Consider the following 27,730-nt stretch of genomic DNA (forward strand, 5'->3'; position numbering starts at 1 on the left):
TATAAATTTCAAACACAAAATTGTACTTAGAGAAGATGAAGACCATGGATTTCTGTTTAGAAGAGCGATAGTGGTTCTTTTTTTTAACCTCCTGGAAAAAACATCTCATAACTTCTTTTTCTATTTGAGATGTCATGGAGGCAGGGCATAGATTTCATTTTAAAATAGTATTTGGAAAAAATGCTAAAAAATAACACTTAAGTTCCAAGGTCAGGGAAGGTCAATCCGCTCTTAGTCTAATGGAATATTTTTTCTTATGACCAAAATATTTTGCCAAATTGGGCCTTTTGAAATCAGCTCATTGGCCTGAGTGGGAATAGGGAGTTAAGCCTGACTGCTGCGATTCCTTCATCTCTTCGTTGAATCGAATACGTCAGCCGGAAATTCCGTAAGATCCAGTGTGATTCTCCACTTTCGGATTTCCGGCCCCAGGAATCTTGAGGCCCCACAGACTGCCGTCTCTCTCAGATAGACCAGAGCAGCGTGATTTCGGCCCTGTGGGGCGCCCTTCCCCAGCGTAAACCCCTGAGCTTCCGTTTCCACTGGCCTCTCCCTTCTTCCATCCCTTCTGCAGGTCTGATTAGCAACCCGTCCTCACGAAGAGGGTTTTTACAGTTGTCTCTTCCCAATTCCTCCTCCCCTGCCCTCTTCCCACCTCCTTTACCTCCAGGTAAGCTCGGGGGCCAGGACTCTTTTGAGAGCGTGGAGAGCTACGATAGCTGTGACCGCCTCACCCAGTCCTGGAGCAGCCAGTCATCCTTCAACAGCCTGCAGCGCGTCCCCTCCTATGACAGCTTCGACTCAGAGGACTATCCAGCTGCCCTACCCAACCACAAGCCCAAGGGCACCTTCAAGGACTATGTGCGTGACCGTGCTGACCTCAACAAGGACAAGCCTGTCATTCCTGCTGCTGCCCTGGCTGGCTACACAGGTAGGCGTCCTGCCCCTACCTCAGCAGCCTCTGTGGGCTTGTCGCCATGGGTGGGCTCGGTGCTGGAAGGCATCATGCACAGATCCCTAGAGACTCTCTTTTTTGGCTGAGTGGGGAGAAGAAGACAGTAAGAGGTCTGGTCAGTCTCTCACACCACTCTGTTTGTGAATGGCCATCGATTTTTGGAAGTAAACAGTATCATTCTATCCCAGGGGATCATTTCCAAGAGTGGTGGGAAGAACTTCTCTCTCAAGGGCATCATTGAATGGCCACACTCTAGAGTCTTCTGGAGTAGCATTCTCATTAGGCTAGCTATTCAAATAGGAAGAGAAGCCTTAGTCACCCTATGCTCTATCCAGAGCCTCTGTAGGAAACCCTTTTTGTTTGTTTGTTTGTTTGTTTCTCATTTAGTTTTATTATTGACTTTCTTCTAGGAGTGAAAGTTCTAGTAGTGGTGAATGAAAAGAACATAGGGAAAGGAAGATGGATGTTGAGAGCTTAGGCTTTGATTGAGAATCTGCTGATAAAATAGTTCATTGACTGAGTGAGTTGTTAGCACAGGTGCTGCCTAACCTTGGAGACATGTGATGAGTGTATCTGAGAAGTATCCAAGGAGCATTTACGGGTTAACTTAGATCCTTTCTGTAGGAATGTAGTATTTTCTAAGAATTAGGAATTGTGTTGTGAGTGAAGCTTACTTTAAGCTTTGATCACTCAACTGTGGTGTAGGCCACTCTTCTCTTCAGCTCCATGCTGGAGAGGTTGACTCGTGGGGACCCTTTCTGTGGATGGAGGCAAACTGTCCTACCTGTGTTTCTAGGGAGGTACTGGTTTGATCTTAGGAGTGTACTTGATCCTTATTCCTGTGTCAGGGAGGTCTCAAGATTTTACTAGGAAAGCCAGCTGAGCTTTGAACAACTCAGAAGCTTGGAGAAATGACTCCTTCAGAGATCTGAAGTACGCCTTTTACGCCGCATCCCACATAGCTCCTCAGGCCGTGCATTGCACGAATTGGTGCTCAGCACTTATGTCTGTGTTTTGAGGAAGTGACAAGGTCTCTATAGAGAGTCAGGACCCGAAAAGACGTAAACGCCTCCTACCCTGTTCTTTCTACTGGAACCTCCCATAGTTTTTGCTTGGACATCACTAGTGTGTCACTAGTGGGAACATACTGCCTTTCAAGTGGATCCTCTTCCATCTCTGGACTGCAGACTGTTAGAGAGGAGGCCCCCTTCCATTAAGGACGTCTGGAATGAGGAGAAGCACATTCAGTGTCTTTCAAGATGTGCGAGATTGCTGGTTCCTGTAGCTTTAGCTCCTAAGTATTTTAAGCCCTGGACTCCGGTTGGATACTCATGAAGGAGGGAGAAGTGCAGCTTAATCAGGGGGAGAAAGGAAAGGCCAGGGAGCCTCCAGCATGATCCCGAGGACTTTGCAGGTGGCGGGGTCTCTAACTGGTGGTGCTTGCTTCCTTTCCCCTGGGCTCTGCCATTTGCCAAGGGTAAAGTCCAGCTCATCTGCAGCTTCCAGCAAGCCCTCACATTGCTTTGTCCTTATTGGAAGTATTTCTGTATTCTTTCTGGCATCATCTCCCTTATAACCACCAGCATCGATGATCACCGTTCTTCTCCCATGGCATTATATTCTCTTTTAGCTAGGTACGTCATAATGAAAAGTTTGCTACTTAGGGTGGTTTTGTGGATAACGAGATGAATAAACTAACTTGAAGTTCTAAAGTTGGGTTATGGTCAAAGAAATCCTTACGGTTGAAGTCAGCCTTCATGGGATAAGATTCTGGTAAGGATATCTGGCTGCACTGCAGGAGATCTAGAAGTTTCTGGGAAAGGTAAAAGCCTGATGTGCACCTCAGCTAGAAACCGCTCTGAAAGTGTGACATGTATTAGTTACTGCATTTTCTATTGGGAGAAATCTGCAGAGCTAACAGTCTATGAGAGCGACTCAAGGCGCTTTGAGATGATCTTAGTATCTCCGAAGAATTATCTAAGAGTTGGGGAATCTTTTCAAGTGTCCCAGTTTCAGGGTGAGACAGAAAGGGGTGAGTTGGAAATTCTAAGAACTAGGAACAAATATGAAATACAAAATAGAGACATGAACTGCAGTCAAGATAGTTAACGTCTGTATGCTGCCCGAGAATCTTCTCTGGCGATCTACACTCACAGCCAAACCGATAAGAGCCTCAGAAAGTTCTTTTAGCACAAATGTAGGTCTGTCCTGGAGGTCTCAGTTATGATGGATGGCCCCCTTTATCTGGATGGGTTTTTTTAAAAGGTGCTCTCAGCATCCCCCCCTCCTTCCTCTGTCTCTCTGTCTCTCTGTCTTTTTCTCTCTCTAAGTGAATAAAACATTCAGTGAGTGGAAGAAAAGCCAAGGTGACTTAGTGAAAGGTCTCAAAGACTAAATTCAAGGTCTCTTGAATTTAAAAGTACGTTTTAAGTATCTCACCACCCAGTGTTCCTCTCTGACCCTGGGGATGTAACTGTTCCCACCATCTCAGACGGTGGTAAGAACAATAGCCCAGAAAACAGAAGTCCCTTGCCCCCTCCCCCGCCCCAGTTCTAGCACACTGCGTGATTTTAGGCAAATTTACCTTGTACCCTTTTCTACTTTTAGTGAAGTGGAAGTGTTCATCCTTATCTTGGTGGTGGGAGATCTGTGAAAATGTAATATAACTAAATCAATTAATTAAACAAATGAATGCTAGACGTTGTACTAGACATGGGGTGCCGGGAGCTCCGTTTTAATAAATCCGTTGTTTCAGCAAATGTTTCTGAGCACATGTCGAGTGTAGATAAGGGCCAGTTGCCCTTGGGAGGTTCATTATCTGGTCGAATTCAAGATATTATAATTGTCCTTAGACTTGGACTGGATTTTCTTCATGCTGTGGTCTGAGTGAAAGTCAGGATTTGTAAGGCATGTGGGGGCCAGCTAAAATTTTGGTGATGTTTACCCTGGGCTCAGTGCCTGGCAAGTATCTGTCCACCCTGCAGACTAATTCTACACGGTGGTTCCCTTGCCCTTGCATGTTCCTTGTTGGTCCCTCATCATTCCAGGTACATCCTAGGGAGCGGGGAGAGAGTTAGAGGAACATCCCTAGGCAGCCCTCTCCACCAGCCTGGGAGCATGACCTTACACCTGACCTTACATAGATGTGTTAAGGTGAGCTGAAGTTTGGAAAGTGCTTTGGAAAGTAGAAAGCATTGCTTGAATGCTGGCAAACTTCTTATTGCTCATAAAAATCAGACCCATTTTCTAGTTCACGTGGGGCCTCCTTTTTGTTCATTCCCTCAAAATCCCAATACTCTAGAGTATATGTGGCTGCCCCGTAGGAGCAGTGACACCGTTATATCAGCATTATTTGGCCTGAACTACAGTGTGTACACATGGCCCCCTCAAGCCGGGAAGAGTCATTTCCCTGCCATTACACGCAGGGGGCCTTTGTCTATATCACCTTCAAAGGAAGACATTTCACTTCTTCATGTAATGTCTTCGTTACTGCACTGTACGTGTGGAAATCAGTTAGAAACTGAATTTTCACATTCTCTTGCACAGTTACATTCTTCCTCCGAAGATAAGAAAATTGCATCAACCTTCACTGGGCTCCCATGGCAACTTGTTAAATTAGGTCAAGATGTGGGGGCAGATAACATGGCTTGAAAGCCTGCCTGTGCGCGGAGTTAAGAATACATCAAATGCAGTGCTGGCTTCCGCCAAAATGTACCTTCTTACCTTACTGTGAACTGCTTACGGTTATCAGACTGATACAATCAGAAAGCTCCTTTTTTTCTTGTTTGAAGATACATTATGAACCCCATCTAATTACAAAACAATCCCAGAGAAGTGCCCCAGTGTTTTCTATCTATTTAATTGACCTAAGCAAAATGCTTTCCAGATCCCTGAAAAAGGTAGGGATCTCTGATTTTGTTTGTTTGTTTGTTTTTGTTTTTCCCAAATGCAGTAGCTATAGAAAAATATACTGGATTGTCAACTGGTATTCTCTTCTCTCCCAGCCCCATTTAATGGATGGTGAAACTGAGGCACAAAAAGTGACTTATTCAAGACCAGATAATTGGCATGTACACAGAAATAGCTCCTGAATTGAATCTTAAGTGCCAGATGTCTCACTCGACCAGGAAATCTTTCTTGGTGTTAAAGAAAGAGAATACTTATGGGTTATCTCAGTTGCTTTCCTACAGTAGAGTAGGGGGCCTTGAGTCTCGCTTGTTACCAATTAGCACTTGTTACCAATTGTATATGGGTTAGGGCTGTGTAGGACATAGTACTAGCCTTTGGCTTCAATCTGGAGTCATCGGCCTACAGTCACCTTCACTGAACTTCATTCCAGATTGCCAGACAGATAAGGCATCACCGCAGATAAGACATCTGTTCCTAGCACTTCTGCAGCCGTTCCTGAGCCGGCCTGGTAGTAAAGCCATTGTTCTCCCGTGCCCGGGTATGTCCCCACCCACAGTTGCAACATTGTGAACAAGGTGGCAAGGGTCTCTTTTTCATCCAGAAGCCTGAAAAAGGCTAAACCCAAAGCTACTTGTCAACCATCACCAAATTCTGTCTTCTAGTGCTGTGCAGATCCATGAAAATGCAATCCCTCATTCTCCTTATGGCTCAATCTGGCACTATCTGAAATTCAACTTTTAGATACTTTTGTATGAAACATCACACATACATACACACACACACACAGTGCTAGTCCCATAGAAGAAGAAGCCCCGTACATTCTCTCTAGGTCCTCTCAAATTGCTTCTGGCCTCAAAGAAATCTTGCCAAGTCCTAGGAGGCTCTAGAGACAGTCTCAAGTCATACAGTAAGAAAGTCCCTAGGCCAAGCCCAGAACCTTGGAGTTCTGGCTCGTAGTTAAGTTTTAGGGTTCAGTAACCCAGAGCTGCTGCTAAAACATGTTTTTGAAAATAAACAACTTCATTGCAAAGGAAGTGCTTCAAAGCCCTTCAGTGCAGAATGAAACCTGAGATTTGGCAGCATTACCTGAAATCACAGTTTTCTGAAGCAAAACTGGATTGCAAAACACTCTCAGGGCACTCAGATACAAATAAAAACTAAGGAAGCTTTTGGTTCGAGCCTGTGTTCCTGATAAGGAAAGGGGAGAGGGGTCACAGTGCAGTGTGAATTTGTGCACAAGAGTTCTAAAATTCTAAACCCAGGTGGGTATGTTATTAGGAATAGCATGGAGCTTTTTAATTTGAGGGTGAAGGGAAGGGTGATTACCCGACCCAGGCTCTAGAATATTGTGTCTGTACAAATGCTATCAGTATAAGACTGTGAATTGAAGAAGAAACAACTTGTTGACATGAATATCGAACTCTGGTCCCTTTTTGGGGCCTGAGCTGCCTTTTCCTGGGGCCCTGAGGTTCTTGGGCAGGCAAAGCTGGAGCTGGCCCTCAGGCTTTCAGGGGGGGTCCATCACAGTCTCCCTGTGGAGTATCCTTGGGCAGCACCTGAAAGGAAGAAAAGAGCTCAGAAATGAGAAATAGTGGCCCAGAGAGAGTGTCTTGCCTTTCTGGCTCAGAGGCCCTGTGATTACCAGGTTGCAGGAAGCCAGGAGGACCCCTGTGGCCCAAATGGGACCAGCATCTCAGAAGCTGGGTGGGATTCCAATTCTCTGTGCTGTGGGTTAACATGCTGCCCAGTGCTGAGACTGATGGGAAAATACTTTGGAGCATGGGGGAGGTAAGCCTCTTGAGAGAGGAGAAGTCCCTTTCTGTGGCCCCATAGAGCACTTTCACTGCTCTGCCTCCTGCTTGGCTTTCTGACCGTTCTTCACCCTCTGCCACGAGCAGACAAAGATCACAGGGTAGCAGGATTCGGCCTCCCTGTTCGTTTTTTTTTTTTTTTTTTTTCCCCTCCCCTAAATGTCTTTTAAAAAAATATGGAAAGGGAGGTTCCCCTTTTCCGCCAGTTGTTTATGAAGGCCTCTGCTGACTGAACCCCTCCTTGTAATAATTCAGTTACAGCAACACCTTGCAAACCGACTCTACCCATTTCCACTTCACAAAACGTGCCTCGTGTCCCTGGTGCTGTTTCCAGCCACCAGAGGCTGAGTGGGTGTGTGGATTTGGGATGGCAGGAAACTCGCCAGGTGACCCCTTCCTTCTGGGGACAGGCCCCCCTGCCTGTTTGGGAGGCGTCCCGAAGTCTTGCATTTTGTGGGTCACTGTTTCTTTAACCAAATCTAACTACAGAGGCTGGAACTGGGTGGTGACAGTTCTGGAATTCGGCTCTGTCTCCTGGAGGCTCCACCTTTTTTGTCTTTGAAGTAAAATGTTTCCACTGAGCCAAATCCAGCCCGGGTGCTGCCGAGGCCTCGGTACCTTGTGGCGCTTCACCAGCAGGCCCGGGAAACTCCCTGCAGCTTCCATTGGGAAAGGCCCTGCTAGAGGTCCCAGATGCCTGGTGCCCCTTGGCATCTTTCTCCTGGATGGCCTTCGCTGCTCCAGGGAAAGAGTGGCACATTCACTGGTCCCTCCACCTACGGACTTCGTTCAAGGGAAGCTGTTCTCTTCCTGTCCTGCCAACAGCAGCTTTCCTGTGCAGCCCCCTGGTTGTATAGCCTGTCCCCTGGAACTGCCTTCTCGTCTCAGTCCTGGTAAAGAATCCAAGAGGGAGGCCTTGCCAGGCTCCGTGAGCCCTGGTATGTTTCCCATAGGCGTGAAGAGCCAGAGTCGGGAGCCAGGCAGCCTGAGTGTGATCCGGCTCTGCCTTGGACCACGTGTGACCTCAGGCAGGCTCGCCTGCCTGTGCCTTGGGATTCCCATCGGCAAGATGCTGATAATAATAGTTTCTATCTCAGGGGGTTGTTGGGAGCACTGAAGGCAGAGTTTGTGGAAAGCACTCAGAACCCTTGCTAGGCACATAGCGAGTACCGCTGTTCCGTATTATCCCCCAACCTTCACCTTTCCCATATAATTCTTTTTTTAAAGATTTTATTTATTATTTATTTGAGAGAGAAAGAGGGTGCACAAGATGGGGGAAAGGGCAGAGGCAGAGGGACAAGCAGGTTCCTCGCTGAGCAGGGAGTGTGACGCGGGACTCAATCCCAGGACTTGGGATCGTGACCTGAGCCCAAGGCATGTGTTTAATCAACTGGGCCACCCAGGCACCCCTCTGCTTTAATTCTATATTTATATTCCTCGAGGTTAGGGGACAGTGTATTTTATTTAGTAAATGCCAGTAATTGGTAGCAGTGACTTAGGGCACAGAAGATTCTTAATATCGGATCAGGTCATTTCAGCTCTTCAGCTCAGCCCACGGGTGCATTAAGCTCCCCTTGTGTCCTAGTCTCTTTCATGTACATTACCCTTTTTTTTTTTTTTTTAAACTGTCACCAACAACCGCACAAGGTAGCTTTAGTCATTCTTACTGTACCAATGAGGGAATCAAGGTTCAGACAGGGAAAGAGGTCCAGCCTGAAGTCACATCGAAAACCACAAGGAAGATGCCTTTTGAAGTTTTTCATGTTGTCAGACAATTAGTTGGGAAACAGTCACTCTCAGGGACATGTTCCTGTGTTGTTTGGGGTCTGCAAAGGTACAGATGGCAAGACACAGTTAGACTCGCAAGACGTGTTGGTGTGTGAGGGGTTTCTGGGAAGGACAGAGTGAGGGATGGCCAGGGAGGTCAGGGAGGCTTTCGACCATGCTAAAGGTCTCTTCCCTGGAAAAGGAGAGAGGGAAGGAGGATCTGGATAGGGAAGAGCCTCCCTCTGCAGCTCGGGTCCAAGAAAGGTTTGGCCAGGCTCCCAGGAAACTCTCAGGTCAAAGCTGCCCCGTGGAGGAACCCATGTTCCCTCCTCCTGCAGTGGGAGGTCTCAGTCGCCTCTTGTCTTGGCTGTCACCGCTCAGGTGACTACCACATCACGCCCGACTGATGATTGTGTGTTGTCAGATAGGCCGGCATGGCTTTTCTGTTTGGCTGGTAGTACAGTGGGGCTCCAGACCCTGGTCCCGATGCTCTCGGTGGCCCGCGGTAGGCTTCAGAGCTCCGTGCATTTATACTGTTGACTCTAACGAAGCATATGGCATTGTCTTCTGTGTGACTTACCTCTCCTTGAGAATCACAAGAGTGAAAATTCTTCTAAGGTGAGTGAATGTGAAAGTTTGAACTTTGGCAGGAGGCCCGAAGGCTCTTTGCTGGAGCGGTGCCCATGGGGCACAGCCCCGTGGAGGGGACTGACATTCAGAGCTGAGGTGGGTGCAGTTTCTTGTGCAAGTTCCCGAGGCCACGTTCTTGGTCCTTTCTTCTTTAAAAGCAAGGCGTAGGTAGGACATTCTCAGCTCTTCACACGACAGTGGAACAAAACATATTTCTTCTGATGCCCCTTGCTGTCATTCACGTTCTCTGTTGTCCAACCCAATCTGGCGACCATGTCTTCCATTTGGGGGGTGCGTGGATATTCTTTTCTGGATTAAGTTTGAAAACTTCGGTGCCCCGAAGACCACTTGGGATGTATGTCACCTCCCCAAAACTTCTAGCAGACTTTGCTCGTCATTCCTCTGACCCTTGATATGCAGGTGCAACTATATGGCAAGGATAAAATAAATCCCAGAGGTTCCACTCAGGCCACAAACTATGGGTTTCAGACTCCTCAACTTCATCTTTCTAAGCCTAATCAACGAACACATCTCTCTTTCTTCCTGTTACCTCAATACATCATAGGGAGGCATTGTTTTTAGACATTTGCATTGGTTCGAATAAGCATTTCTTGGGTTTCGAACAAAATTCTCACCCCATACCCTCCAATCCAAACGTAACCCATTTCTGGTGACTTCTGAAAACAGTCAGTTACCTAGAAGACATCAGAAGGAAAAGCTCTGAAGAACCCACTTCCTGACTTGAGCTTCCCCAGCTCTTGGTCCAAGTCTGTGTCTCAGTGGTAGGTTGAGTACGGTTAGACAGAGCCCTTGGGTTTGGAGGGAAGGGGCGCTGCATTTGAATATAGGCTGTCCCTTTAAGAGAAGACCAGTCTCCTTTCTCCTTCCACCCCCACACAGGTGGACTTGAAACATGCAGGTGTGAGGAGCCCACGCAAAAACAAGGGTCTTTCCTCCCCACGCTAAAGCGCGGAGCCGTCTTGTTCTCAGGACTGAGACAGACGGGCTGGGGAACCTCGCTTTTGTCTGTCCCATCTGGGGCAGCCTGGCCGACCTGTGGCCCGCCGTCTGGGCTCGTGGCCCGGTCTGTCTTAGACATTGATTAGCTGGACAGGACCTTTGGCTTTACCTTCAGTTCATGGCATGGGATCTGTCTCTAGGCCCGACGTTGGCGGCAATGCTGTTGCATTCCTGGGTCAGCCCTACCTATAATGAGGTAGAGTGTATTTTGTGAGGAGCATAAATGATTAGGGAGAAAAGCACATTGTGGGGAAAAGAGGATCTAGGTCTGTCTGTGGCCAAGATTTCCCCAAACCGTAAGTGTCTGTCATACTTTCACTTGCAAAACAGTTTGCATGTGTTCTTTTTGTGCTCACCTACTTTGAATCAGGGCCAGCACGTTACAGAGTTATCCCGAACTTGAACAGATCCACACTGGTCGTTCTCATGTACAGGATTTTTTAAAAAGGTCTCACATATATACTTTAACCTTACTCGTAGCCTGCAACGTTATCCTTTCCCAAAGTTGCCATGAGAAAGGCCAATTTAATTCTTGGAAGAATAATTGAATTTTATCTTGTGATTTTGCTGTGTTTATTTTTTAAAAATTTCATCCTTTTTGCTTGTCTTTGTTTGAAAAGTGTGCTTTCAAAAATACATTTTCTGTTGATTCATTCTTCTAGTCAATCCCACTGTCGTATTTTATATTGTTCCCAAAATGTTCAGCACTGTGACCACCTCTGCATATGTGTGTGTGTGTGTGTGTGTATTTAAATGTATATTTATATGTTTTTTAATAACAGGGACTCAATGGACATCTCTATAAAGTAGGGAGGACAGGATAACTATTTCCATTTTAGGGATGGGAAAACTAGAGCCCAGGGAGGTTAAATTAGTTGTGTAAGTTTGTGTAGTGAATCAGGGAGGAAGTGGGAGCGAAGTGCTGGAAGCTTGACCTCCCCTCTTGGGGCATTCCTTGGGCATATATATATTTTTAATTTCTGAGAGTACTGTCTGCTCTCCTCTCCCAGTTTTCCACTGCCTGACACGTTTGTTTGTTTTTGATTTTTTTGAAATTCTTTCTCTCTTTTGGTCTAACGTGCCAGGGACACAGACTTGACATCAAAGGCAGGTTTCATGTGATTTGAGAGCTGTTTTCTAACTGGCTTCCATTGTCAGCTGCTGGCCCTTTTGGCAATAAATCCATCCATGTTCGTGAAGTTATCATTCATTATATAATGTTCATGGAGAGTGTTTTTCAAGCCCCTGTCAGATAATATTCTTTGTGTTTGTGTGCTAAATTACTAGAACCTGTATGCCCCACTGCTACCCTTGAGCTATTAGCCATTGATACAGGAACTTAGTGATGGAACATGTGACTCATTGGACAGGGGCGCTGTTGGCTGGTTATGCAATGTACCATAGTTAGATCGTGCTGGAGTTGAGAGGAGATCAGGTTGGGGTGGAGGCAGGAGATGGGCATCACTCCGAAGAAGTGGGAAAAAGGTACTTACAGACATATCCCCATGCCAAAATATCAAGCAGTATCTGCCCTTCCTTTCCTTTTAACAATCCTCCCAGTGGTGGCCAAACCATCCAACAGTCGTTTATCCCCAGGCAGAAGACAGCGGCAGCTTCACGGCTGATTTGGGTCCAGAGGGCAAGCCACTGTCAGGAGGTTTCCTGTTTGTCATTCACCTTCATTTCATATGGACTCAGTGGACAGGGATTTGGGCATCTTCAGTGAAGGATCATTCAGAAGCGGGTTGACAGGAAGGGCGTGGTGCTTATGAGGCTCCGGGGTCCCCCCACCCCGTACCAGCCACGGTGGGCACCTTCACGGTGGCAGCAGAGGAAGATAGATTGGTGAGCAGATGGGTCATTTCTGGATTCGCGTCTGCTGTTTTTGCCCTCTTTGTTTGGCTGTGGGTAGAGACACCTGGGTGGAAGGGAGGGGCAGTCAAGGCCCGTTCCTCTGCTTTAGGACCACCTGCCAGATGTGTGCTCTGAGGGCAGAGTCTTCCCTGTTGCAAGGGTGACCAACCATGCGAGTTTCATAGGTTAAAATAAATGTGGTGTCTTGCTCGCACTGAGGTGTTTGATTTGACTTTTAGAGTCAAGCTGAAGAGATTAACTTCTCAAAGTAGCAAATGAACCCCCAAAGGACAGGCCGTGTGGGTATGTTTTTATTTGGGGAACGTGTTGCTCCTATAGCCTGGGAGTCACTCATGTTGATTAGTCCCAGATAGGGTTTAATAGAGAGAGAGGGGCAGCTGGGGTAGATACCTTTCTGCAGAGGGATGATGAATGTCTCAGCAGCATGAACCAGTAAATGTCTGTTGAGCTCTTGTCCGAAACCCCATACCTGCCACCCAGAAAAGAAGGCTCACGAAGCTTGAGTCTGGGCACCAGGGGGCCAACTGCAGGTGTCATTCAACAGCAAGTCGCTTTCGGACTATTGGTATTTCGGGGTGAGGCATCATCTACGCTTTACCTTGCACCAGTGAGAAAGCACCATCTCTGCTGTGAAAGCGTGCATCCCAGTGACAAGAGAGACAGGCACAGAGGACACAGACCATCAGGCTTGGCCTCGGTAGAAGCAAACCCATGAAAGAAGCTACCAGAGAACGTGACTGCCCTGTGCTGACCTCCGTCTGCACAGAAAGCAGCTCTCATAGGTTAGCCACATGCTGGGGCACAGACGAGGGTGTGAGGACCTGCAGGTGAAAGGAAAAGGAAACACGGCCGTCCAGCCCCGGTCGCCATTCACCAGCAGCGAGTCCGTGACTATGCACCTGAAGATGAGAAGACATTGACAGGTGGCCAAGTGGAAAGGATGGTTCCCAGGAGGATCTTAGTAAAATCTTGTCCTTGCCCATGGCTGTGTATTGAACTTGTTCACTTAGACGCAGAGTTGGGGAACATTCAACCATAGCAGTGAAACAATAGGGGATTTTTTATAACTGGCTCTCCTTAAGAGAGATGGTGGGCCTTTCAGTTCCTAGACAAGGAGAAGGGACTTAAAACGTCACCCGGATGAGAAGGAATTTACCTGAAGCTTTGTTTTTTTTTTTTTTTTTTTTTTTTAAATGAGACTAATAACTTGGATCTCAAGTGCCTTGAGGGTCCCCACCTGACACTTCTGCTTCTGAGGTTCAGTCAGGTTCTTTCAGATCAGGACTGTCACTATTGTACTAAGAACTCTCCTCTTGCCCAGAAGCTTAGAAGAACAAAGCCAGCAGAGGAAATCCCCCAGCTATAGCCGGGAGGGGGCTGGAGGGAGCAGTCAGCAGGGTGTGCGGGGCCCAGCCAGAGAGAGTGGTGTGTGTGTGTGTGTGTGTGTGTGTGTGTGTGTGTGTAGCCCTCCCTCCTTCACTTCTTCGGAGAGAGACTTCCTTCTAACAGGGACCCCTCTGTTGTTGTGGCTGAGAGTTTCTACTTGAGAAGCATAGTTTCCCAGTGATGCCACCGGATTCCTGATGTGTGACACCCTGGGGCAGCATGGTGAAGGACGTCGTTGACTGCCTTGGGGCCCCCAGACAGGGACACCATTGTGAGTCACATTGAGTGTGTGAACTCCCCCTTCCCATGACTGGCACTATTCTTAGTACCATTCTCTGCTTCCTGGGACAAAGGTCACTGGGAGCACCGTCTAGTTGGGTGGGTGGATGCGGCTGGGCCCGGGGTGAGAGGAGGCACAGGGAGAATGAGGAAGAGCCTTTACAATTTGAGGATATGTTGGAGCAAGGGCGAGGGATGGAGGAGCCCTGCAGCCCCGGGGATTTGGGCTGAGATACACTAAGCAATCTAGAAACATCCTCTGGGAGAGTCTGTAACCGGCACTGCTAGTCTCATTTCCGGGTTTCAACAAGTCTGGGGCCTAGGAAGTTCCCTTGGGCCTAGACATGGATGGGACAGGCGGGGTCAACCCAGTGTGCATTGCCATCCTGGAGCTACCTGCCAGCTGTGTGCTTCCCTCCGGGGATCCTGATATCCCTTCCCAGACCTGCAATGAACGTGACCAGGCTCCTGTGCAGGACTGTCCACAAGTCCAGCTCCGTAATGGACCTACCGCGGACCCGGAGCTCTTACTGAGACCTGGCGTTTCCAGCTGGGAGAATAATTCCACGTCCTTCCTATTTACGGCTCCCCACCACCAAAAGGGCCCTTTAGGAGTTAGCCAAAGGGAGGAATCTTTGGGGGGGAGGGTAATCTCATGGATTCTTTTCATTTGGTTCCACATCCTGTACTTTCTGAAGGGCAAACAGCCACTTTAGGAATCCCACGGCAGGAGCCTTGCATGTGCCTGTCAGCCCTGGCTGGGCTTCCAGGATCTTCCTTGCAGAGTCAGGGAACAGAGACTTGAGCTGACATCACCCTATTTTGACTTTCTTGTTGTGAAGCTTTCAAGAGACATTCCTCCCTGTTCAAGTTCCTGTGCTTTGGTTAGGCATCTGGTTTTCCTATTTATGCTCCCTCTTGCCTTTGTTGTAAATAGCAAAAAAACCTTTTATAGTATCTCACCCATGGCCTAGGCTCCTAGTTCCCACATTTCACAGTCTTATGTTCCTTATGAACAGAGGAAAACTCACAATGAGACCAAAAAACAAAAAGCAAGCAAACAAAACACACACAAAAACCCACCAAACCCACAGACAGACAAGGGTTTACCCTGCCCCCCTCCCACCCCTGGCTGCCCAGGGAAGCAGGGTTGGCACAGACAGAAAGAACTTGTCCCTCTGACATTTCAGTTTGGGAAATGGCACTGGGCAGGAGAAAGAGCAGCAATAATTCTGTCTGACATCTGTGCCTCTGTGAGCTGGTTCCGGCGACAGGACTTACACACCCCCTTTGCACTTTCTGGCTGCCCCAGGGATCCCAAGGACGAGGAACTGGGATATGTTCCTGAGCCTCTCTCTTTGGGACTTGGGTCTTGCCTGCTGCTCCCTGCCAGCGACTAGGACTTACCTGGGTAGAAGGATCCCAAAATGTCCTTCCTTCCCCTTCGCTGAGCTTGGTGTGACTAGCCCTCCACTCCCCAAGGGAATGTGAAGATAATGGGAAAGAGGTTTGTAGGTAAATAGTGGGAGGGAGAAACAGTGAAGTATCATTAGCCTCACAGCTACCAGGAGGGGACGGACTCATGGGGCTGGACATATCACCTTTGGAGGTGAACACCAAGGTCCCCAGTGGTTGCATGGTCAATCAGGAGAACCACTGGCCAGCCCAGTGTCCCGTGTCTGCTGTGAGTGGTGAGGAAGAGATTTTTTTTTTTTTAAAGCCGGGTTGTTTCTTTTATCCCATGGCTCCTCTCAACCAGGCAGCCCGTTCAGATTTCTGCCTCTGGGTGGGTCTTATTTAAGGACAAAGCAGTGCCAAGCTAAAGGATTTGGGGGTCAGACCGCCTGGGTTCCATTCACAGCCATTTTACTTCTGAATGGCCTTGGACGAGGCCAGGGGACAAGTGACCCAGGAACTCAGTGTCCTCTGTTGTAAAAATGGAAAAACAAATTTGCGAGTCCTAATACCTACTCCTTGGAGTTACTATAAGGAATAAATGAGATGAACATAAAGCATTACGCACAGTGTCCAGTGTGCGTGAGTATGCGACACGCCCGAGCTCTCATTTGCACTTTTCCTCATCAAGGGTCTTACAGTCACTTCTCTCTCTCCGTGTTTCGTTCGCTTGTCTATGGGCTTGGCCCGGGAGATGACTGACTGCAGACTCCAGGGCTCCTTCACGCAGTTTCCGAGTTGTTGACTGTTCCTGGTTATGTCTCTCTCCCAAAGAGTAGGAAGACAGTGCTGTCCTGTTGGGTGTAGCGTCCTCTTTGCTCCTCTTCTGGAAGCCTGCTCTTTTGCCGGGTTGTTTCAGTGGCTATTTGTGATTTTCTTGGCTAGCAAAGATTCGACAGCCTTTCTTAATAGAGATGCGTGGACTGATGCCTCCTGTCCAGAATGGCTTCTCCACCGATTCCTCCCATAATGTCCCGTTTTGTCCCATGAACCCAGGCAGGCAGTAGTGACTGGTACCTTGAACTCAAGGCCCACAAAACCTGCCAATATGCCTGAGTTGTAGGCAAAACCGCATTTTAACAGGCTGAGAAACAGAAGAGGGGTAAGGTTTTCCTGGGGACACCTTCTGGGCTGTTTCTTTGAATGAATGCTCAGTTATTTCGTTGGTCCACGGGATCATCTCATTCAAGAATATGCATAAGGTATTTCTTACAGGATGGTTTTCAAGAGTACAAGGTGCATTCTTAGAAGGATGAAGTGAAGCTATTTCATCTTCCAGTTTTAGCTTGGCCTGTGCTGGAGAGCACGCTGGGGTTCACCCCCAGCAGGTAGCCACTGGGGTTGGGAGAGGGGTGGGATGCTTCCTTTGGCTGTCTAGTGAATGTCCACGTCAGCTGCTCTTGCCCTGCTGCTTAGAGTCTGGAGGCCTGGGCACCGGACCCAGAACCATCACATTTACACCGTGCCCCAGAGCAAAGTCATCTTACTTTTCTGAACATTTTTCTTTTTGTTTCTTAATAGGATGGAAACACTAAGACTTGTTGTGCCTTGCCTATAGAGAGGGCTGGGGAGTGGATTTTAGGAGTTAGCAAAATGATGCATGGGAACATATCTTGTAGAAGTATAAGGTATAACAAGAGTTGACCCCTCTAGATCATAAGAACATATCTCTTTCTAGATGAAGAAAATTTATTTCCCATTGAATCTCACTTTCTTTGGATCAGACAGATCTGAAGCTCAGATTAAGGATGAGAGCCTTAGAAAGTCAAGTGTCCCTGTATGTGCTGGAGTGCTCCTGGCTTCCTTCATCTTTCCTCCTCTGCCCTGATGGCTTCTAAGATGGTGCTGTAAGTGTAGACCTGTAGCAAGCACCACAGACTTGAACCGTAATATTGAACCATGTTGTTTCTCCCTCTAGCTACACCCATGAACGAGATTGGAATCACTGGCAGCTTTGTCATATCTGAATAGAAAGTTATCTTACAAGGAAATCTATGAGCATAAATCCTTTAGCACGAGATAAGTGGACTATCAGAGTGTGTCTGGCTTTCCAGAACTAAGATCTTGGCAGTGTTGATGGCTAAGACAAGAGGATTGTGTGTGTGTGTGTGTGTGTGTGTGTGTGTGTGTGTGTGTAAGTTAGAATATACTGACCCAGGAAGAATTTCTGAGATTGTCCTCACCTGACCTCTGAAGATTTCTTGGGTGGCAGGTTAATCCCTTATACAGTGCTGATATTCTCCTTTCTTAGTTTGTGAGGCTGCCTGTAAGTGGCCTGGAGGAATGGGATGTAGTAGAGAGTATTATGACCTTATGACCAAAAGAATGTCTAACCTCTGTGTCCTTGTTGATGACCTTAGGATAGCAATCATTGTCACTTACAAATCAGGGACTGGAGGCTCTCTAATACAGAGAAGCACTTAAGAGCTTTGACTTAAGATGGGAAGTGGCAAGGTATTCCTTAGTTAATAACTGTATTACTAATCAAAGCAAACATGACTTAGTTCTTTTTTTTCTTTGTTTATCTGTTTATTTTAAAAGTAAAGTGTTTACTTTACTGTATACAGTAAAGTATACAGTTTACTGTATACAGTGTTAAATGTTTCATTTTTAAATTTATGACTCTCATTCTTAACTTTTTTTTTTAATTTATTTTCAGCATAACAGTATTCATTATTTTTGCACCACACCCAGTGCTCCATGCAATCCGTGCCCTCTATAATACCCACCACCTGGTACCCCGACCTCCCACCCCCCATCCCTTCAAAACCCTCAGATTGTTTTTCAGAGTCCATAGTCTCTCATGGTTCACCTCCCCTTCCAATTTACCCCAACTCCCTTCTCCTATCTCCCCATGTCCTCCATGCTATTCATTATGCTCCACAAATACGTGAAGCCATATGATAATTGACTCTCTCTGCTTGACTTATTTCACTCAACATAATCTCTTTCAGTCCCGTCCATGTTGCTACAAAAGTTGGGTATTCGTTTTTTCTGATGGAGGCATAATACTCCATAGTGTATATGAACCACATCTTCCTTATCCATTCGTCCGTTGAAGGGCATCTTGGTTCTTTCCACAGTTTGGCGACCGTGGCCATTGCTGCTCTAAACATTGGGGTACGGATGGCCCTTCTTTTCACGACATCTGTATCTTTGGGGTAAATACCCAGGAGTGCAATTGCAGGGTCATAGGGAAGTTCTATTTTTAAGTTTCTTGAGGAATCTCCACACTGTTCTCCAAAGTGGCTGCACCAACGTGCATTCCCACCAACAGTGTAAGAGGGTTCCCCTTTCTCCACATCCCCTCCAACACATGTTGTTTCCTGTCTTGCTAATTTTGGCCATTCTAACTGGTGTAAGGTGATATCTCAATGTGGTTTTAATTTGAATCTCCCTGATGGCTAGTGATGATGAACATTTTTTCATGTGTCTGATAGCCATTTGTATGTCTTCATTGGAGAAGTGTCTGTTCATATCTTCTGCCCGTTTTTTGATATGATTGTCTGTTTTGTGTGTATTGAGTTTGAGGAGTTCTTTATAGATCCTGGATATCAACCTTTTGTCTGTACTGCATGACTTAGTTCTTGAAGGCACGAAGGATTATGCTGCCTTAGAATGTCTCAGAGGATAGATCCAGTAATTTTCTTTCTAGAATTTTCATTGCAGTAAAAATGGACTGACCGTTAAGTCAATCAAAATAATATTGATAAGACAATGGGATATTGTAAGTGCTTTTTGGGCGGGGGGCAGGTAGAAAGTTTTTCACCTTTCAGTTCAGTCCTTGTGAACTCACAGTACCTCCTTCAACTTTTGTGCTGTATGCCGCCTTCATCCTCTGGGGGCTGGACGGACTGGAGAGGAGGCAGGAGGGGCGCTGTGTAATGGAATTCATTGCTGGTGCTGCTGAGCGTCTGGTGTAATGATTCGCAATGGCTTGTGTTTTCAGGCAGTGGACCAATCCAGCTGTGGCAGTTTCTTCTGGAATTACTCACTGATAAATCCTGTCAGTCTTTTATCAGCTGGACAGGAGATGGCTGGGAGTTCAAGCTTTCTGACCCAGATGAGGTAAGAAGGGAGTGACGAGTGAGCACGGTGTGGAAGGGGGATGAGAGTGAACTCTGGAACTCTGGAAAGTGGTTATGTGGGCCGGGATGACATTTCCTAGGATTCCAGCCCCACCTCTGCCCCTCAGTGCTTGTATGATCTCGAGCCAGTTACGTAGCCTGTCTGAGACTGAGTTGCATCCTTCAGACAGCAGAGGACATAGCTACACTGCCCATTTGTGTTCTGAGTTTCACATGGTGGGCCCTTCATACATTTGGGTTGCCTTTTCTGGAATGGGTCGGACAGTTCAAGAGACTTGGAAGATCAGTACAATCTGTTCGTTAATATATCATTTTCCACAAATGCATATCTGTGCCAAGCCCTAGTCTGAGCATGACAGAACTGAAAACACTGAACAAGAGAGGCAACATCTCTGGTCTGGCGGACAAGAGAAGATAACATGCCCAGTGCAGAAAAAATGCTGCCCTTTGATGAAACGCAGGCATGATCGGCTCCACTCCCTCACACTAAATTTCACGCTTGCAAAGCGAGCATAGCCTACCAGCAACATAAGGAAAGAGGGGAGTTTGTAGTGTTGTCTTTTTTTTTCCCCAATACTTTAATACTTTCCAGCACTTCATTACACAGAAACACAGGATCAATGTATTTTCATTAATTTAAAGAATCTTGCCCATTTCTTAAAAATGGGCATTCAGAATAGATGGGTGAGAAAAAGATCTCCCGTGCACGTGAGTCTCCACCCATCTTCCTTGGACATCACGGGTCACCATGAATGGATGGATACATGGGCATATTAGTGTGTCTACCTGGGTTATCCTCTAGGTTTTTACCCCGTGTCTTTTTCAGTTTTTTATTTGTTTAATTTAAGGTGGCCAGGAGATGGGGAAAAAGGAAAAACAAGCCCAAGATGAATTATGAGAAACTGAGCCGTGGCCTACGCTACTATTATGACAAAAACATCATCCACAAGACAGCGGGTAAACGCTACGTGTACCGCTTTGTGTGCGACCTACAAAGCCTTCTGGGATACACGCCCGAGGAGCTCCACGCCATGCTGGATGTCAAACCCGATGCCGACGAGTGATGGACACCCAAGGGGTCGGGGAAAACTCTGCTGAGACATTTTGAAGAACAACCACGTTGGTCGGACTCTTAATTTTTAATCGTTATTCTATTTTTAATTTTCCAGAACTCATTTTTTACATTCAGGGGTGGGAGCTAAGTGAGCTGCAGCTTAATCAATTGTGAGCAGTTGGAAAAAGCGAGCCAGGGCTTGTGGGTGGGTGGGACGAGAAATTCTTGAGCAAATTTTCAGGAGAGGGAGAGAGAGAGAAAGAGAGAGAGAAGGGTTCTTCTAAGAAGCTTGAAGGATCCAGCTTAAGGGAGGAGGAGACTAACGCATTATTTTTAAAAAATTGTCCATGAAAAAAAAAAAAGGCATGTCTTGAGTTATGGACCTATTAGCAAAAGAAATTGACACATAAGGAGTTATGAGACCCATGAAAAGGCAATTAATTTGCTTTTGGTTTTAGGTCTGGGAGGGCAAAAAAGAGGGAGGTAGGATGAAACATTTGTTTGGGGGATGCACTAAAAACAAAGATGGACTTCCGTGGGGAGGAGACCAAACTGTTTTTGTGTTAAAATTTATTTTATTAAATTTTGTGCCAGTATTTTTTTTTTTTTTTCTTAAAAATCGTCTTAAGCTCTAAGGTGGTCTCAGTATTGCGGTATCATGCAAGTTTGTTTTTTATTTGCCGGCTGAGGATTCTGTCACAGTGCAAGGAAACTGTTTATATAGACCCCACTGGAAATGCAAAGTGCTGTCACTGAGATCGGGGATCCCAAATTCATGTGACTTCTATATGAAGGAAAAAAAAAATCATGCTGATTTGGGTACAAGAGACCCGTGCATGTGAATTTCATCTGTGTTTTAAAAAACGATCACGCCCCTCTACTTACTTGTCATTAGTGGATTCTCGGGGTTTGGACTTAACATTGAACTAAGAAGCATTAAGTCTTTGAACTGAATGTATTTTGCAGCCCTGGTTTTGGACCACAGTCAATGTAGGAGCACTGTTGAGGTCATAGAAAGGAGATCGAAGGAGGAAGACTGACTTGGTTCTTTATCGGTTCTATACTGTAACATATATGACTTGGAATAAAGGCTGTGTGCGTGGGTATTACCCCTCAGGTCTTAGGAAGTAAGTCCTGAATGCTTGTCATCCCACACCAGCACTCTACACTTTCTCCTTTATGTCTCATTGTCCCGGCATCCCACGTTTATCGCTTGCCCCCACCCTGTTCCCCAGTGGAGAGAAATGTCCGACATTCCGAGTGGTGAGAGAAAGAGCAATGCAGTCATGCCAGGAGATGGAGAGTGGCTGGCAAAGTCATTTAGATGTCCTGGGTTTTAGGAACAATGGAAATTAAGGTTGCGTGGAAGTAATATGTGGCGTGGCTGTCTTTGGGAGGAGAAATGCATGGCTTCCCTTTGAGGAGTATCAGCGGGTGGAGTCAGGTGTTGAGTAGACCGTGCACGCAGCGTGAAGAGTGCAGACCCTATCCGGGCCCGTGCTTGGATCTGTTATCTTGGCACTGGGTAAGTGAAGGTTAATAATTGCAGAAGAGACAAATGACTTGAAGGCAAAAGAAACATAAGAAAAGGAGCTTGAGGGAAGAAAATGAGGTGGTCCGTGCAATTCAAGTAGATTTCTGGTTCCTCCAAAGCTCAACGACAAACTCCGTTGACTGGGGCAGTGCTGAAGGGTGGTCTGCAGAGGTTTGGGTCTTTTCCAGGGCGGGGAGGGTGGGAACCAACATCTAACCAGTGAAGAAAAGTGCCTAAAACACTTGAACCCCGCCCCCCCCATAGATGCCTGATTAAAAAGGATGTCGACAGAGGGACAGCTCTGGGAGAGGTGAAGAGATATTTAAGGTGGGCTTCTCAGGATGAACCCTTCCTGGGCTCCAAGGCAGAGACCAGAAGTACTAACTACCTGCTAGCATAGCTTCCAGAAAGTGGGTTGTTTACTCCCAGGTCCTCTTGCAGACCCTGAATTATCAGGAAACCAGCTCTGTGATTCATTAGTCTCCTCACACTGTTAAATCGGAGTGTCTCCTTGGAAAGCAAAGGCGGAGTTGGCCCAGCTATGTATTCTCATCTTCTTCCGGGTGCAGGTGCCTTAATGAAGCTCTCGAATATTTTAGGAGCTGCTCAGGGAGTGTTAGGCGGAACTGTTGGATTACGTCGTTTTCTCTTAGATTATGGGATCTTTGTTGGGCACTGGCAAAGGCGTGTGTGTGTGTACCCACGCACGTCTGTGTGCGTGCACGTGTGCGTGTGCATGTGTGCATGCTTGCAGACATGTAGAACTGCCGCTAAAATAATACCTGGGTTTTCTGTTAAGTCTTTCCACATTTCAGCAACAGGCAAAAGTAGAACCAAGGCAGGGCATCGGTCTTGCTTGCTGTTTGCAACCAGGCAGAACATGACTTTCTCAGTGCACCCACCTTTCCTCTTGCGTTTCTGCTGGAAACTCCCCTCGTGTGAGCATGTCTAAGTCCTGTAAGAACTCCATAGCAGATAAGAGATAAGAAAGTGCCTCCTCCTGCTCCTCTACCGCTTGTTTGCTTAGATGCCTCTCTCTCTAGGTCCTCCATTTTCAGTATTTGTAGGTAGTGCGCTAGTTAGGGAAGACAGCTTTGTCCATCTGGCCAGATGCTTTTTCTCCTTCTGTCCAGGGGCCAGAGACCATCCCAGGAAGAGTGGTGGGTGGTTCATACACTGGAAATGTAGCAGAATTGTTGCATTTATGCTTTTTAAAAACACATGTTAACTTCAGAGGAAGGATGGGCAAATCTGGTTGAGCTGATGAAACCCTTATTTTCCTGGAGATGCCTTAACCCATGTTGGTTTTGGCTGTCGGGTTCGGGGTCACTTTTGTTTCCTTCTCCAAGCAGGGGAGGGACTTCCCTACACAGAGCCCTGGTTTTGTGGCTTTGGAGATTGGAGGTAGCATTCAAAGATCAGATGTGCTTTTCCTCACTTTGGAGACGAACACTCTGGGTTTTAGAGCATTAACCTGCCTAATCTTCATGGTGAAAAATCACACCTTCTCTGTTCTAGTCATGCTGTGCGTGCTGCTTTCTGTTGGGGTCTATATAAATGTGTTGAACTCATATCTACATTCCAAAGAAGTTTCAAGGAACCATAAATATATGTATACATATACATATATAAAGTATATATATATTAAAATGAAATTATCTCTATCAGGAATACTGCCTCAGTTACTGAACTTTTTTTAAGAATACTTTTTTTTTAAGCTGATAAGTACAGGGGTGAAAAAGATGTTATATTGTGTTTGACTATTTTCCAACTTGTATTTTCATATAATTTATATTTTTTAAAAAGCTGAAAATTTAAAAGCAAGATGAAAAAAGGAAAAGCAGGTGCTTTTTAAAAATCAGAACTGAGGTAGCTTAGAGATGTAGCGATGTAAGTGTCTATGTGTTTTTTTTTTTAATGCAAAAAAAAATTTCTTATGGGGGAGTTTTTTTGTTTGTTTATTTTAGTAGCTGATGCTGGCACATCATTTTGCTGGAGAGTTTTTTATATACTGTAGCCTGATTTCATATTGTATTTTAAACTGTGTGAGATTAAAAACAAAGAAATTCATTCATAACAATGTGGGTTTGGCTCGATTCTTTCCTGTCTGGTGCATGTGTGAAAAAGCAGGACAGACTCACCAACCAGAGACAAGCTGAGGAAGAAAGGCAGTTCAGTCTTGCTGATCTCACGATCTCAAGACTAGCTCAGTTAAAGATTTCCTAATAAACTTATAATGAGAATACAGGGAAGTATAGTGCAATACCCCAATTATTAATATACGGAGGTCGCCCTCGGTGGAATGTGCCTGGCCTCGTCACACCGCATTTTGTTCATGTCTGAAGGACCGAAGAGCCCACGTGAAACAAGTTTTTTAGTGACTCAACGGATAAACATTTGATTTCAAGGGAGTAAATTTCCTGATAGGAACATGGAAAGTTGAATAGCTTAGCTCATGCTCTGGACATGAACAGTATTTTGGTTTCTTCTTCTGATGCTAATTTTGGTCTGTGCAAATTGGGACCCATCGCATTTGTCTCCTTTGGCCCAGCTCTTCCACTGGGGGTTGAAAATGGGGAATAATAATATCTGCCTGAACCTCAGCAGCCCGTGTTATAAGTAAAATCATATTTATAAGTGCTTTGGGGAGGAGTGCTTGGGAACACATCCTACGTGGTACTTTTCTCTTGTTGTTGAAACTGTAGAAGGTGGATGTTTTTAATTAACACCAGCATTTGCAACATGAATCCTCTACTCACAGCTGGAAAGAGAATTTTTGCTGAATTGTTCACAAAGAGAGCTCTGTTTTTGGAAAATCTTTTTCTCCCAGCCTGGAGCTTGAGGTTTGCTGAGTGCACGTTGAACACTGACTGTGTGGTCTAGTGGTTATAGAGCTGGACCAGCCATGAGGGGGTTCAGTGTCCTACACCTCAGTCCAGCTGCCACCACTCACTGGGAGACTTTGGGAAGTTGGCTTGAGGTCCTTATATTTTTTAGACTTCAGCTGTAAACCCAAGCAAAGCCACAACTCCTGAGCCAACCTGAGGCCACATCTGAGCTCTCTCCCTTTGAACAAACAGTGCACAGAGAAAAGGTTTCTGCCTCCATCAAGAATTTGGTCAGAGAGCTTACCTTTGGTACCAAGTGGCTGTTCTCTCCCAAAGTATCTGATTTAATGCTGACCAGGTTAAAAGATACAGGATACCCTTGAATGAATTAAGCTTAGACCTCAGTTTCTCCAACTAGGAGCTAGAGTTGAGAGGGAAAGTCTCAGGTAACGGGGCTTTGGTTATTTCTCTTAATGATACTGCCAAGGCTACCATATTGTTTCTGGGCCAGAGATCGTGTCTTCTAAAATGACTGCAGAATTTGGGGGTGTAGAGTAGGGTAAGGGATAAAAAAAGATGCAAGGAAAAGGGGTCATTCAGAAGAAGCGGGTCATCAAAAATCTGGATTTAACAGGCTTTCAGGAAGCTATGGGACAAAATAATTGCCCAAGGCTAATCTGGCTCACAACAGGTATGGCTTTAGAGCGAGGTAGGACACTCACACCACATAGACAAATAAGCAAGCAAACAAACAAAAAACAGCAACAGAGCTTCCTGTATAATGAGGTGTAGCTATTTTAACCTGAAAAGGAAGAAGATTGTGATTTGTGCTTTAGGCTAAATGAGGCAGGCAATGTAGATGAGAAGTTACATGTGGACAGACTGTGGGCTGATGTTGCACCGTAAAGATGTTCAGTTTGGCCTTCACAGCGTTGGGGCCCATGTATCCAGTAGGGTCATGGGAGGTCTTTGAATAACTGGCATTCCTCATAGCAAGCACCTGTGGTTGACACTGAGTGTGAGGTACCCTCAAAGTGAATGTGGGTCTCCTGTCTCCAAGAGGTCAGCCTCACACATTTACACTCCTGCCTGGTCCCTGCAGAACTTGACTTTGTGACCCTTATGAAGATACCTATCTATTCAGGTTCCACGTTTACTTGGCAGGAAGCTCATTTTATTCTAGAACCTACTGTGGAAGGGAGTACAAAAGGTCATCATGTTCATCAGCACCACCTGACTTCTGAGCCCTTGCTCTTTCCATTATGCCATGTTACCACCCAACAGCTCCAGAAGGTCTCCTTTGATGATGTTGGCTAATGGGCCCCCATCCACGGGAGCCACAGCCCGAGTTACCAGGAGGTACATTTCCTACATCAAACACAGGACAAGGACAGCTTTCTCCCTAGAAGGAAGCTTTTCCACTTCCACAACATTTCCTCTGCCTGTCCCAGGGGTGACTCTGGGAAAGCAGTTTATAATGCAAGTTCAGTTGTACAGAGGCCTTTTTCTGGCTCAGATGCAGGGACACTTGACCTGGGCAGGTGGCCCTTGCCCTTCAGTGGGGAAATAGACTCAGCATGCTGCTGGTTGTTCACTGCTCTTGGGATTCCTCCATGCTATGAGGATCCTCACCTAAGAAGAGCGAAGGACAGAAGAGAAAAGCACTTGCCTGGCACCTCCTACAAGGAAACAGAGATTTAAGGAAGTTGATAAAAGCAGGAGTTGATCAGTTGATGAAAATTAGAAAAGTCTTAAAATGAGCCCTTATTGAGAATTTCAAGCTGCACATCAGAAACTCAGGTGCCTCTGTCTCTGCCCCTTGACCACTGCCATTTCCTGTTTTACTCTGTGTTCTGATCCTTTTTCCCTTTTCCATTTTCCTGGAAAATATTCTATACCGAGAAAGCCAGGTTCATTTAATTGCCTGGTCTATCTCAACGTTGCTGACGTCCAGAGTTATGACAGTGACGCTTATCTGTCCATGGCAACGTGGGACAATCAACAGTGACCAGGTCTCATGATGTACTGTGTGATTCCCAAAGCCCTCATGAGTTCACAGCCCTGTCCTTAATCTCTCCTCCTGCCACTCAGGCTCCCCTGCTCTCTCAGCCACGGTATTTTCACAGAGCTTTGATGTTGGGTCAGCTCTGCTCACTCCATGGGGTATCATGGGGAGGGGCAAGGAAGTTTCCGGCAGCTACCTGTGGGAATTATAAGGGGGCAAGAGATAGCCACTACCTTGTTCTCCCTGCCCATTCCACACTGACCCTGGGCAATAGCAGGCTGTTTTTCATCTTTTTACAGGCAAATCTCAAAATTTCAGTTGTGACGCTCCTTCTTCCCTTTTGAGGGCTGTCCCCCAGATGTGCTGGAAATAGTGACTCAAAGAGGTGGCCCCAGTCTTCACAAGGCTGGAAAGTTTGATGAGGACTCTGAGCCTTGATCTGGGACTGCCTTTTTGAGGCAAGAATATTCCTAATGTGAGAAGGAGAGATGGGATTGGGAACTTTGAAAGGGGTTTGAGTGTTCATACCAACGGACCTTGTTTATATAGATCTGAGGGAAACATAAGTTCAGAACCTTGAGAGTAATTGAACTGGGGAATCTTCTCTGCTAATCTACTTCTTGGGCAGACTGATTTTGTCCCATTTGTTCTGGTTCCCATGGGAATAAGAAAGTTTACTATCATAGTGCAGCCAAGGCAACTTTTGTTTGAGATGTTTATACATATTAGGGGAAGGGTAAGTGATGGTAAAGACAATGACCAGTGTTTGGAGGGTACATAGACATTTCATTCAGGGTATCTATTTTCTCTATGGTCAAGGTTTCATGAACGTAGCACAGAGCTGTGTACTTGAATCCAAGGGGATTTAAAGTATTTTCTTCACTGACCGACTTCAGACCACTGGGGTAGGGAATGGACTCATCTGTGCTCAGGCTTCTGACTTGGGAGCAGGTAGGGGAACTGGTTGGGCCTCCTGCATGATGGTGAAGCATGTAAGCTATTCTGGGTACCTGTGTGTGCAGTCTGCTTAAAATCCCAATACAGAAATCCCACAAATTCCAAATCATCTTCTCGGCCACCACAAGTAACAACCACAAACCTGAAACCCTGCCAACAGAGGCTGAATTAAAACAA

At 46.2% G+C, this 27,730-nt stretch overlaps 1 protein-coding gene across 6 annotated transcripts in view; it reads left to right on the top strand.

The window, feature by feature from the left end:
* ETS1 (ETS proto-oncogene 1, transcription factor) overlaps positions 1-23,843 on the top strand; it is a 129,233-nt gene extending 105,390 nt beyond the window's left edge. For 4 of the 6 annotated variants that reach the window (XM_045080359.1, XM_045080360.1, XM_045080362.1 and 1 more), the window contains 3 exons: positions 671-931; positions 19,037-19,155; positions 20,024-23,843. In XM_045080359.1, the coding sequence (XP_044936294.1) occupies positions 671-931; positions 19,037-19,155; positions 20,024-20,239 (596 nt within the window). In that variant the 3' untranslated portion in view covers positions 20,240-23,843. The remainder of the gene's footprint in view (positions 1-670; positions 932-19,036; positions 19,156-20,023) is intronic. The other 2 variants (XM_045080361.1, XM_045080364.1) reach the window with 1 other exon arrangement.
* The last annotated feature ends 3,887 nt before the right edge of the window (positions 23,844-27,730 follow it).

This window comes from Mustela putorius, unplaced genomic scaffold (assembly GCF_011764305.1).
Source record: "Mustela putorius furo isolate JIRA1106 unplaced genomic scaffold, ASM1176430v1.1 tig00000460_pilon_pilon_pilon, whole genome shotgun sequence".
NCBI classification, from domain to species: domain Eukaryota; kingdom Metazoa; phylum Chordata; class Mammalia; order Carnivora; family Mustelidae; genus Mustela; species Mustela putorius.